General features: G+C 42.8%; 1 protein-coding gene across 3 annotated transcripts in view; it reads right to left on the reverse strand.

Moving 5' to 3' along the window:
• Nucleotides 1-3,923: 3,923 nt before the first annotated feature.
• Nucleotides 3,924-13,872, reverse strand: part of LOC109853099 (zinc finger protein rotund-like) — a 138,811-nt gene continuing 128,862 nt past the window's right edge. For all 3 annotated transcript variants that reach the window (XM_020424856.1, XM_020424853.1, XM_020424857.1), the window contains exon 5: nucleotides 3,924-5,981. In XM_020424856.1, coding sequence (XP_020280445.1) covers nucleotides 4,830-5,981 — 1,152 coding nt within the window. In that variant the 3' untranslated portion in view covers nucleotides 3,924-4,829. The remainder of the gene's footprint in view (nucleotides 5,982-13,872) is intronic.

Genomic DNA, 13,872 nt, shown 5'->3' on the forward strand with positions numbered 1-13,872 from the left:
TGTATACTCCTGAAGTATATTAGTAATAATAATAACTATTATCGAAAGAGAGAACGATATATAAAGAGTGAGGTTGCGCGTTGAAGCCTTTTTTTTCACTTGAGAGATGGAATTAGTCGCGATGGAATTATCTCGTTGCTGTTACGAACAATATAATAATAATAATAATCATCGATATCGACGCGTTTGTTTTTTTTCTTTTTTTTTTTTTTACTTAAAAGAATATACATGTACGTACAAGAGTTCTCGATTATTTCTCGCTACAGGAGAGATCGTGGTGTACAGTCTCTATATGTCTTGTCTCTGCACTTATACAAATCAACGTCTTGTTTTTACAATTCGCAAACATTTATTCTCGATATTTGTACCGAGAAGAGAAAAATTTCTCCGTTTATTTATTTATTTATTTAATTTTTTTTAATACCCTATTACGCGACGACTCACGCGGACTGTAAATTATTGCTTCTCGTATGCGACATTTATTTGCATGTTTTTTTTTTTTGTTTACACAATCGGCGTCTTTGGAAACTACCCTCATCCCATTCTCGAAAGACTTCGTGTGCCCCCTCCCTCCGTGCTCGCTAAGTATTGCTAAAAAGAGTGTATTTTTCTCTACTAATTGTTTTTGTCTCGCGTTTCCCAAAAGATCGTTGTCATTCGAAGGAACTGATCGCGCGTGAGTGATGCGAAGAACAACTTCGATCGGTTTTCTTTTTTTTTTTTTGTGTCTCTCACATCGCGCGAGAACGTTCGGGTGATTTTTTTTTTTAGTTCACGAACATCCCGGCGCTCATCTCCATCTCAATATTCGAAACAACTCTTGTGGCGCGAGAGGATATCGCGGAAGAATATAGACACGAAGAATTTTCCATTAACCATTATAAACGACACGTGTGATCTCCCTTTTGCTCTTGTGTGCGCGCACACAACGTGCACACACGGCGAAAGAATATAATTGGACGGCATCTGTCCGCGAAGTTGCTCACGCGGATCGCGCGACGAGAAGCGAGCGCGCTCGAGTGTCTCGCAAAATTCATATCGTAATCGAACGTAAGAAACGGGAAGGATTGCGACAGAGTCAGCGAAGGATGAAATGATTTCGAGTGGCGAACAAAATAACACGCGCGAAGGGAGAGTCGCGCGGCGAGAAGAAAAAAAAACCGCTTTTCTTCAACTCTTTTGCATCGCGGTGATGAAGCAACGAACAATTCGCGGCGAACAATGTATTGCGCGTGTGAAAAAGACAATTGATCGCGAAAATATTTGTGTCATTTTCTTGTTTCACACTTTTTTCCGCGAACTGAATGAATAGAAAAAACAACAACAAATGTCGCTTGTTTTTTGAAAACTTATTAACAGCTAATGAAACGTGGCAAAAAAAACTTGGCGACAAAAACGATGGACTCAAAGGAGGGATACAATTGTGAGAGAGAAGGGAGGAAAGCAAGTTTTTTTTGTCGGTTTTTTTGTTTGTTTGATTTTAAACAACACAAAAACCAATTGGAGAGACAACAGAAAAATAACTCAGCATCATATCTCATGTCGAGAAACTCTCCTTTGCCTTTATTTTTTTTTTTAACACGTGACAATTTATTAAACGAAATAATAATAATAATAATAATAAAATATTAATAATAATATAATATCAAAATGTGAAACTAATAAGGATAGGCAGAAGAAATCACATTTTTTTGTTTTTTTATTTAAAGCGCGGGGGTTCTTCGGAGTGTCTTAAGTATTTGAGCGAGAAATATCTCGAATGTGCGTGTGTATCCCGTTTTCGTTCCCGATACGTATGAATATATACACATGTGTATGTGCGTATGTGTATGTATATATCCATATATATCTCAACACAATGACACGCGTGTGTGTATCTGTCTATCCTTTCCCCTGCGTAGGACGTTGGAGTTCGATTACGCAATCACATTCGGCACAGAACAGCCTTTTTTTTCTTGTCGGTTTCTCTTGATATGCACGCGTGTTCGTTTTTCTTTCTTGTAGTTGTTTTTTTTTTTTTTTTTTTAACTCCTTTTTTACGATGCTGCACCTAATCGCTGGTACGCACGATGCTGTTGTTTATCTAATATTTGTTCTACGGTCATTTTTTTTGTTATCTTACTTTGGAGCGTTTCACAGGTAATATACATCGTGTTTTTCTTTTTTTTTTTTTACAAAGAAAAATCCCGGTCTGTGGCCACGCAGCAAGAAAAAGTGATTCGCCTCTCGAACGTTGTCGTGTATTTGTTTATTTATTTATTTATTTAATATAACCCCTCGCCCCTTCTCTCATTCATTGTTCCTATCATCATCTTAATAACAACGTAATAGTTTTAAACAACTTGAGCATAGGTAAAGGCGCGGACGTGTTTTCCGCGCGGGGTTCGTTTCTCGCCATGATCAACGACGTAAGATACACAATCCGGAAGTAAAAAATTGGCACCGCACAGTGTGTACAACATATTTTTTCTTTTTTTTCGCGATTTCTTTACGCTAATGCCACAATAAAAATAAAAGCAGAATTCATGCGACGTTATTTTTTTAAAAACAAAAGAAAAGAAAGAAAAAACTCAACGATTCAAACTGTGAATTCTTTTGCACGCGGATTGTGATTACCGCGGGAACCCCGAAGAAGAGCACGTCCCGGCGCCGTAACAACAAATTATCTACAATAATTCGCATGTACAATGTTTTCTCCTTCTTCCTCCCTCCTCCTCTCTTTTCGTTCTCGTCGTTGCCACGCGCGAACGCGCGCGCGCGCGTGCGCCACAAAAAAGAAAAATTATCTAGACACATTTAGGTACTTAGACTATTCCTTCTCAGCGATTAAAGTCTGTTTCTTCTTTACCTTACGCACCTACTAAAGTATGCATTTGACGACCAAAATATATTCAATAAATCAATAATAATAATAATAATATAATAATAATAATAATAATAATAGCATTAGTATAATAATAACATAATGCAAATAAAAATAATATAATAATAATAATAATATAATAATATATAATATAATAAACGACGACGACGCGACAATATAGGTACCGATGAAGATGATGATCTCGATGAAGATAATTTCTTTATGTATATTTGTGTGTATAATATATATATATAGATTTATTTATTTATTTATATATATATGTATATGCATATATTGACTTGTCATACTCATTAATATATGCATATACGTTATCTTTGTTTATTCATTCATTTATTTATATAGCACCTATTTACAAAAAAAAAAGGTCTCCGTGCTCTCTGTATAATGTGCGTGATGCTTTTTATTTTACTTTATTTTTTTTTTTTTTTTTATACTTCGCGTGTCCGTATATAATGTTTCTACACGGTGTGTTTGTACCGTGTATTGTCTTTCGCGCTTTCTTACAGTTTTCTCCTCTGTCCGTGTCTTTTCTCACCGCTCTGACATTCATTTTTCGCACTTGTAATTTTAAGTGATTTGTGTGTGTCCTACATTTACATTTGTGTGTTCACCCATCTGGTTTCTTTTATCTTTTTTTTCTTCCGCGTGTGTATGTATATATACATATATGTATGTATATATGTATATATATATATATATATAAAACATAAAATAAGAGTTTTATGTTGATCGCAAATTTTACGTAATCAAAAAGTCAGAAAAATACACGTTATCTTTGTTTATTCATTCATTTATTTATATAGCACCTATTTACAAAAAAAAGGTCTCCGTGCGACTCTCTGTATAATGTGCGTGATGCTTTATTTTACTTTATTTTTTTTTTCTTTATACTTCGCGTGTCCGTATATAATGTTTCTACACGATGTGTTTGTACACAGCTATAGTGATTAAAAAAAAAGAAAAAATCTAACCCGCAAGTTTCAAAAGATAATTTTTTTATTTTTTAAAGAGCAAAGAAGATTCTCTTGTGTGTTTAAAAATATATATGTGTGTGTGTATATAACACATAAAAAAAAATGATTTTTCATTTTTATTAACGAAAAATTATTTTGATCGCTGAACGCAAAAAGTTGTTTTCGATAAAATGAGAAAGAAATCAGCTCACGTCAGTTTCGTCGTCTTAGGGATACACTTTCTAGCATCATGAAAGTATATCGTCCATCTCGCGTTCGAACACAAGTTTAATCCACAATCGTGCTCCACTTTATCATTCAAACGTCAGTCTTAAACGGCTAACGGATTGTAAACAGTTAAAAAAAAAAAAAAAGAAAGAAGACACACAACAAAAAAAGAAGAGCAAGGTGAAAAAATGATGGGGTGGGAGAGGAAAGGAGCAGAGAAGAGTCTAATACATCGGTCTATCATGCGAGCTCTCGAAATAACAAAAAAAAGTGTGTCGGTCTTCGAATGCGCTTGAATCAACCACGTTTCTCGTGTTTCGTTTCCTGGCAACGTAAGTTTTTCATCTCATTTTATATGCGCGAATCTATGAGAGAACGAGACCCTGTCGTTCTCCCATACATATCTGGCATTGTATAAATGCTGACGCAAAAGAAAAGGCAAACGTCGGAATTAAAACGAACGATTTCGAGGAGCCGAAGGACTCACGTGGCAGCGGACGTAAATCCCTTACAAAAAAAAAGAGATAAACAAATAATTCACCCTTAATGATAAATTTATTAATATAATAAAATGAGAGACCACTAAAGAGATCACGGGAGGAAGAGAGACGACGACGATCGAGCCGGATGAAGCGAGTGTCATGACGCGCCGTGTGCTGTGTTCACGGAAAACACAGAAGAAACAGAAGGAGACCGAAGAAGAGCGGAGAGCGCGCGAGTGGCATTCTCTAGCGTAGTCAATCCTCCCAGTTTCGGAGGGGGAGTTACTGCTTCTCCTTATTGAGACCACCCAACAACGCGTGGCTCTCCATCGTGGCACTGAGATTGCTGAGATTGCTCAGGTTCCCGAGATTCCCCAGGTTACCCAGATTACCGAGATTCGGCTGATGAGCATAGTTCCTAATCTGGTGTAGACTGATCAGCTGATTCGGGAAGGACGTGGCGTTCTGGTTGGTGGTGGTGCCGGGGGTGACGGCGGAAGCCGAGGACGTCGGCGACGACTTCTGCGTCGTGTTGAACGCCTCGTACAGGTACGGTCGGGACGCCGGATGATGGCTGCCGGGGTAATGCAGATGATTCAGTGGATTAAGCGGATGCTGCATCGACGAGATCGAGTTGATCGAGATCGACGAAATCGGCGTGAAGGCCGAACTGCTGTTGGGATGGTGATTCACGCCGGGCTGGGGCGTCTGTTGCCTCGAATCGTTCTCGATTGATTCGCCAGCGCGATGCCCGTGTCCCGGCAGCAGCATCTCCGGATTCTGATTCTGATGATACTCCGTGTGATGATGCGGCAGCCTCTCGTGTAGATCGCTGATCACCGAGTCCGGACTGACCTTCGGCCAATAGTGCTCTTGATGGTGTGACATCGCGTGTAAAGCAGGCCTGAGACCCGAGCCGATGATTGGCGGTCTCTTGTCCGTTCTCTCCGCGTGTTTTTGCATATGCTTCGCCAGGTAGGTCTCCTGGGTGTAACTCTTGCCGCAGTACTGGCAGATGTGCGTCTTCAGGTGCTTCGACTCCTTGTGCTTCGGTATGTGCTCAAGCAAACTCGGTTCGTCCGAGAAGCACTTGTAGCAAGAGTTACACTTGTACGGCTTGTCGGTTTGGTGGCATCGCGAGTGGCTCTGCAGGTTGCTCAATTGGCTGAACGCTTTCGTGCAGCCCGGATGCCGGCACTTGTACGGCTTGTCGCCGGTGTGCGTGCGGATGTGCTGCTGTAGATGGCTCAGCTGGGTGAACTTCCGCTGACAGATATCGCAGCGGTACGGCTTAATGCCCAGGTGGATCCTGGTGTGCTGGGACAGGTACGACGAATTGGCAAACGCCTTGGAGCACTGCGTGCACTTGTACGGCTTGGCCTCGCGCATGTGGATCTGTGTGTGGAGCTGCAGATCTGCCTTGCTACCGAATATCTGCAACAGGGAACAAAAAAAACATACCGTCAAACAAACAAACAAGAACAAACGACGAGAAACTGGCCGATCGACGATTTGGGAGAGAGACATTACACGTCATGTGACGCACGAAGAATTCGCCATTGAAAATAAAATCTGAGGTCTGCTTCCTCATCTAAAATGCAAATTGATAGCTCGACGCGCGCACGTGACGCGCGCTTGGCGTTTTATTTTACAATATATTTCGGCGCGGAGAGGAAGAAAGAAAGAAAGAAAGAAGGGAATCGGATCCGGTTGCGATTCCCTCGTAACGCCGCGTAACGCGTCGCGTGAGTTCCTCTTTTTTTTTTTGTTTTTGTTTTTCCACGTCGCGCGTTTAAAAAACCGAGCGGTATATTTATAAATAAATAAACGCGTAAAAGGAGAGCATTGCCGGTAGCCGGATCGTGTGTATACGCACATACGGAGGAGGGAGAGGCTGACCTTGTCTATCACGGCCTAGCCTCGGGGCATATCCGACCGACTGGCTTCGGGTACCGCATAGAGACTCCCTACTACTCTTCAGCATTCTCGCTCTCTCCCGCTTGGATATATCTTCTCGTTTCGTTTTGTCTCTTCCTTTATCCCCCCCCCCCCTCTCCGTCCCTTTTCGCTCCCTCGTCTCATTTGCCGGTTCCACGCACGCTAGTTTCTAGTTTCTCTGATCTCACTTGACTTCTTTTTTTTTCTTTTTTTCTTTCTTTCTTTCCTACGCTCCTTTCCACGACAGCATCGGGACGAGCACCAGTCGTTCGTCAGCACGACGACGATCGCCGATTATTAGCGCCTCCTATTCCTTTCTTCCCCTCCGCGATGCCTTTTTTTTGTTTTTTGTTTTTTGTTTTTAGGCCCGTACACACGCTTGCGTGACCCGGTACTGTTATAATATGTATCTCATGTAATTTAAACGCAATTTCAAATGAATATTTTAATATATTAATCGCGATGATTGCGCAACATATGTCTCTCATCATTACGCATGCCATATATTCGCGTAATTTCTAATGCGTCGCATAATTACGTAACTAAATTTCTGCTTTAAATTGCCAATCGCCCGGTAACCGGAGAAATAATTTACTCAAAAATATTCGGGTTTGTTACGAGAACGCGCGAATTAATTAATCAGACGGCGCGAATTCGGGTCAACCGCGCGTTTTCCCCGCGATCGGGAATCATCTCGCTAGTTTCGATCCCGCTGCCAGTTTCTATCGGCTCTTTTTTCGAGAAAATGTTTCCCGTTCGCGGGATGGACGCCGCATTGATGCCGTCTCGTTCCGTAATAACACGCGCGCGCAACACACATCGTTACCAAATAATAACGCCGGTCACGATTCGTGATCCGCTCCGTGGCGAAAACGATCAGCGCGGACATTTTTAGGCTTTTCGTAGAAAGGAGCAACGGGGGGAATTGTCTTCCGCGGTGGGGGTGAAGGGTATCGCACCGGGGAACGTGACGTGTCGGTGAGTCTGAGAAACGATTCCGACGAACACGCGACGAAGAGGAGAAGCCAGTTTCCCGGCATTCGCTCTCGTTATTACGTAAAACGTTGGGCTCCATTCTGAGGCACTCTCTTTTTCTTTTTTTTTTCTTTCTTTCTCGTTGTATCGCCACGACCGAGGGTCCTTCGAGCAAGGGCTCGAAAGATGACAGACTCTCGTTATCTCCTCAGCGTGGATATTCGTTAGTTCCAGTCCAGAGAGAAACGTTGACTCTTTCTCTCTCACTCGAGACTCGAGCGTACGAAACGATGCGCGCAACGATCGCGATTAGTATTCTCGCGCTTGTATTTTCTCACGCGAGGTTGAGATTTTAAAAGATTGCACTTTGCGCTTTTCGGCCGAAATAAAAATATCTGCAAAGTGACCGATTGGCACTCGATTTTCTCGCATCTCTTGCGCGCAGCAAGAATTTCATACGCGAAGAGAAGTAACGACGTGACGCGTCGACAGAGAGGATTTGCGAGGATTTTTGATTTATGTCATACAGTTTTCTAAAAGCGCGCGGCGTCGCGCGTATTTAACAGAAGCAGGAAGTGTTATAATCTCGCGCTAACGGCGACTATGGTTAACGATCGTCTTACGGTTGTCGTGAATCGTGATTTATATTCGGTAATCGATCGACGGTCTCTCGCTCGAGGCTTCAACGGCTGACTTGGCGCGTCCTTTAACGGGTTGGAGTCGCGATACTTTTTTTTTTTTTTTTTTTTTTTTATTTTCCCACTTTCGAAATGCGTCCTTGTGGATGTCAGGTTCGCGCACCAGTCCACGTAACGCGATAGTCTACTGCGTGCTATTTTTTTATCCTCCGTTCCTTTATAGCGCGACTCGAGCAAACTCGACGAGAATTTTCGAGGAAGGGCGCGAGAAGACGAGATGAAAAAGGAAAAATGTATTAAGTACCGCTGAGAGACGTGAATATGAATTGTTTATAAATCGCAATTGTGTATATTTCTTAGAATTTCTATATCACAAAATTTCTAATTTTAAAAATATTCAGAATTGTCACAATAATGTCTTGACACAACGAAAATAAATAAATAATTTACAAAGGCTGGGATTGAGAATAAAATTCTGATTTTAACGCGGCAATTCTTTCGAGCGAGCATTATTACATGTCGCCGAATGAGCGATTAGTTTAGCCAAGGTTTTCTGTCACGGAGAGTAACGTCATTGTGTGTGGAACACAAATCGCGCCGTCTCTTTATCAATAGATCGATCGACTCCTCTGATTGATAGCGAAGATCGTTTGCTTCGAGAGAGTTGAGAAGTTTATGGATAACAAACGTGACTTGACAAATAGAAAACTATAAATTTTCGGTCGAACATATTGTTGCCGTAACCGCGAGTTTTATGATCTTCGATTAAAATTTTTTTCCTGTGAATTTATTTATTTAATCGCCAAAGAATCGGCGAGGAAGAGAGAGAGAGAGAGAGAGAGAGAGAGAGAGAGAGAGAAATCTCATTGATTGGCAGATTAAATATTCGCGGTATATAGACCGATTTCTCCTGCCTCGAGAGAACTTGGAAGAGATTTCTCGTCGTTCAACTTGACTTGATTCAATTAAAGAATTTCTCGATGCAAATTCACGACGGCACCAAATAAAAATTGGCGGTTATAATTGACAGAAGGATACTTAGTCGCGCCGCGAAAGTGCGAGCGCGACTTATTACTTTATTATTACTTTCGAGCGGTGGATTTGAAGGAAAAATATTCGTCGGAAAGAAATTCCGAATTACACGCTACGTGCAACGCGAGCGGCGCAAAACGACGTGTCAAAGTTCGTCCTGCTGAATTAAATGCGAACAGCCGGAATCTCCTCCCGCCCGTTGTCTCTTCCTTCTCTCTCTCTCTCTTTCTCTCTATCTATCTATCTATCTCTTTATCTCCCACGTTCTTTTTCTTTCTCGCACGAGATGCGCGCGCTTCCTTCAAGAAAAATAATGGCGATAAATCCAGAAATTACGTCGGCCTGGACTGTGTGTGATGTGCGCAGGTATGCGAAATTAGCGCCTCTAATTACGAAACCGGCGAGGAACTATGCCCGCTGGGCAACCAACTAGTTCTCCTGTCATTTCTGATTAATCGACGTCGATTTACTTAGGCAATACTTAAGAACCCGAGAGAGACGACGTACATTTGCCGGCTGTATAAATCGCGTATATACTACACACACGCTCCCACCCGAGAGATCATCATCAGCGGAATTTTAGAGACGCGCGCTCTCATATATGTGTATAGCGGAGGTTGCAATCCGGCGTGTCTAAATCCTCGAACCGGAATTCACCATTTTCGACGCGAACAGACGAGAGGATCTGTTTAATGACCGAGGAGAGAGGACTTTTCGTCCGCACGACGTCATCGCTGCGGAGTCTGCCGCCGCCGCCGCCGCTTCTTTCGCGGCGTTCAATTACTTTTGATGAAGCAATGATTAATTACCGCGAGTCCTCTCGTGTCAATCGCGATCAATTGATATATTTACTGTACATCTCTCTCTTTTTCTCTTTCTCTCTCTCTCTCTCTCTCTCTCTTCTCTCTCTTCCTATGTCCGTAAGTTTGAACCGCGCGATCGCGCGGGCACAGAAAATTTCGTCATTCAACGTTCATAGACTTCACGTTGCCTCCCATTATGATGGATGACGGGCTCTTCGCATTTGTCTGTGTATATTTACCGCTCGGTTCCTCGATCGTCTGGTTCTTCAACCTCCGCGAAGTAGTCTATGAGGTAGCCCCGGGGGCCAAGATCTCGTAAATTCAATTTAAATATCTCGACCTTAATGATCGCCTGACGCGCGAGATGGTGTATAAGTCAGTTCGTCGGACAGTCAAGGTCGGGTGTCGGCGTTCGTTCAAACGTACATGTTAATTAAGCAATTGTCAAATCTCCCTCACCCGCTTGTAAATGCAGAAATTCCTTTGGCTGCATTTATTTTACACATATGCGTAATTTACTCGCAAATTTGTGTTGTAAATCTATCTCTCCGGGGGCGTCCGAAACGAGATGCAAATTTCTCGCATCACAAACTTGTTTAAATTGTTTTAAAATTTAAATTTTTAATTTTTTTTTGTCGCTCGCAAAACGCACACACGCGTGACATTATATCGTTTCGGCTCACGTGAATTCTTGAAGGATCTTCCACCGATTATGTAATCGGTGGTGGCTAAATGGTGTATTATAAATCAGTTAAAAATGACGCACAGAAGTCCTCAAGTAACGTCGAAGGATAATGTATTGAAGGTCTTTCAACACGCAATTTGATATTCTACAAAGCTTTTGAATTTCAAATAATGATTTGTTATTTATATATTATTGCGCATGTCATATGCGCGCGCGCGTGCGCGCAAAAATTTATTTGCTCGTTGTTTATTACTTTTGCTGCAATCAAGACGCACATTCGCGCCTGTTTGATGTGTCGAATTTTGTGAAATAACAGTTGATAAAGAGACAGGAGGTCAAAACCGACAAGAGAGAGGAGTCGGGAGATAATTAATTTTACCTAACGGGTGAGATCGCGTTTTACAATTATCGACATTTCGTTTTGCTTTTCTCCGCGATTAACTCGCGACCCCGAGCTTAATCAAAACTGCACCGAAGGACGTGCGACGATCTGTTTTTGACAAACAAAGTAATAAGCGTCAATCGCGCCCCTCGAAAGCGGCTATCGCGCGGTTAACGAAGGCGATAATTAAACGGAGATTGTAATTATCAATCAAATGTGTTTTCAATTCCTTCGTGTAATGAGGCGATTTGGAGACGCGAATTACAGGAAAAAAAAAAAAACAAAATCGCGGAGATCTACGACGCGTAATTGAATCCGTCGTCTGTGCAAATCAACCTGTCCTTTAAACAAAAACGATTCGCTCGCATCTCCGTGCAAACGCGAGCGCGCGCGCGCGAGAACACACGCGAATAATTTTGCGAAAAGCGGTGGAACGAGCCCCGGGAATTTCTACTATCTGTGTATAAACGCGAGTTGGAAATCTAAGAGTTAATGAACACAACACACAGTTACACGCCGCGCGTGTAACAGCTCCCTCCTTCCGCCTCGCCCTCGCTCGTCATCCCCTCGCTCCTGTTCTCTCGTCCCGGTGTTGCACCGTCCGTGGAGGTCGGTGACAACCTGTTGATAGGAATTTTCGTTAGCCGGGTTGACGCGTCGAGGGGTTTAACATCAAACCCCCGGAAACGCGCGCCGACACAACCTGAGCGTCTCGCTGCGGCGGCAGCTACTCGGATAATTGCGGCGCCGGGAAATAATCCCGAAATATTTCGGACCATGTTTCGGACCCGAAAGGAAGAAGCGCCGGTGACGCAAAGCCGAGAAACACACGCACAAAGCATTGTAATTACAAGTAAGTTTTTTTTTTTTGTTACTTGGTCAAAGAAAAGACCGAGTCACGATATTATTACGCAACGTTGATTGAGATGTGCGACGGAAACCGGAGCGCGTTTGAAGAAAAAAAAAGTGTCGAGTGTGCGTGTAATAATGAGCCGCGGTGGACGAGTACGCGATCGCCGGTTAATTTCTCACGAGGATAAAAAAAAATTCCTCGGTGATCTTTGAGAAAAAAAGGAGGATTCTGTCACACGAGATGAAAAAGAAGACGAGCAAGAAAGCGAAAGTGCCCTTCGAACTTCGGAGACACGTCTGAGACCTCCCGCCCGCGGGAGTGACTCATTCCCCTCCGTCCTCTCTTTCTCTCCTTCTCTCAAGGGGTTTTTTCTCTCTTTTTTTTTTTTTCAACATACACGCGGTTCGAAGATCCTTGAACTCGCGCATAAAATTACAATATTTAAAAGAAATGACAGCTCTTCGCGACCGAATAGTTAATTACTGTTACGTAGAACATTCAAATCAGTTGCAAATCTCGACGAACACGTGCCAGATGAAACGTGCGCGATTTCAACGACGAGAGTCGCGTCGGTCGACAACGTTCTCGCGACGTTCGGGTCTCGCGATAATGAAGGTTTGAAATAGCAGCGCGACAATTATCGAGCTGAATTATCATTTATTCGATATATATATATTTTTTTTGCTCGTCTTGCGAGACCGCAACGACAGGTCAGAAAGATCAGTATTGTTTCGGAGAACTGTTTATATGAACAAGAGAAAACTGACTAAGCGGATTCCTTCGGCCGATACAGAAGTTACAATTTACCCGAGAGCGGCATTGCGTAACCCGCGTCTCGGTTGACAGGTTTTCAAGCTCCATCGGGCTCTGTACGTTCCCGGGCCCGCGTCGTTTCCCAAGTCGCGCGTTTCGTCTATAATGATATTGTACGCATATATACGGCGATTATGCGCGGCTGCAGTCAAACGAGTTTTCGTCGCAAAAATCCTGTACGCGCGGCACGCGCTCATATACGAGCGATGTGGTGTGTCGCGCGCGAAAAAAATATCTTGTGTTAACTTTATTATGTTTCTTTTTTTCTTTTTTTTTTTTTTTTTTTTTTTTTGTGTCGCGCGAGATAAAACTGTTGTTACATTTGGTTGAAGCTGAAATCTCTAAGGTTATCGTTGGATGATATCCGCTTTCTTCAACGTGCGCGTCTTTTGAGAAAAATTCAGTTTCAAAAACAAGACGTTCCAGGAAAATAATTGCAACGCGACTCTTCTGAATTCAATTACGCGACAAAACCGCGCGGCGGTTGATGAAGAATTTAGGCAATAGAGAAATCCGCACGCGAATATCCGGATAATGAGGGAATGATTTTTACGACGTTGTGATCGGCGAAACCACGACGAAGTCGACGACGACCGGTTCTCTCGTCTTCCGAAGAGAGAGAAAGAGAGAAAGACTCGCTTCATCCTCGTTCACGCACGGCAGCTGGCAGGTGCCTGGGAGAATATCCGTCCGATTCTTTATCTTCCCAATTATACAATCCCTTGTCTAATTGGCTAGGCCCAGGGACCACCCCAACAAGAAAAAAAAAACCATAAGAAGAACAGCCTCTCCGCGGATTCTTCTTCACGCGTCCGGTCTCGACTTCCGGGCAGTCTCTCCGCGAACGTCTTCTTGACTTCCTCGTGTTACGCAACCGAAAAGCGTTGCGCACATCCGCCGGTATTAATTTTGAGTAGACGAGGATGCAGAATTTCGACACACGCTCGGCTTCGACGCGCGTCGTTCACAAGAGTGCGATGTTTTTTGATTTTTTTTTTTTTTTTTTCAACACAAATTCGTCTGGTAAATTTCAACACCCGGCGGAAGATTGTTACAGTCGAATAATTTGTCTTACATTAATTTCAGACACTCGAGAATACGAGTTCGGAGCGATAAATCTCTCTTTACTTACGCTGCGCGCTCAGTGTTTTACGCGGGAGCGTTGAAAAATAAATGACAAATGGCGCACCACCGCCTAATGCGACG

The sequence above is a fragment of the Pseudomyrmex gracilis genome, unplaced genomic scaffold, assembly GCF_002006095.1.
Source record: "Pseudomyrmex gracilis isolate BER0280 unplaced genomic scaffold, ASM200609v1 scaffold_43, whole genome shotgun sequence".
Lineage (NCBI taxonomy): Eukaryota > Metazoa > Arthropoda > Insecta > Hymenoptera > Formicidae > Pseudomyrmex > Pseudomyrmex gracilis.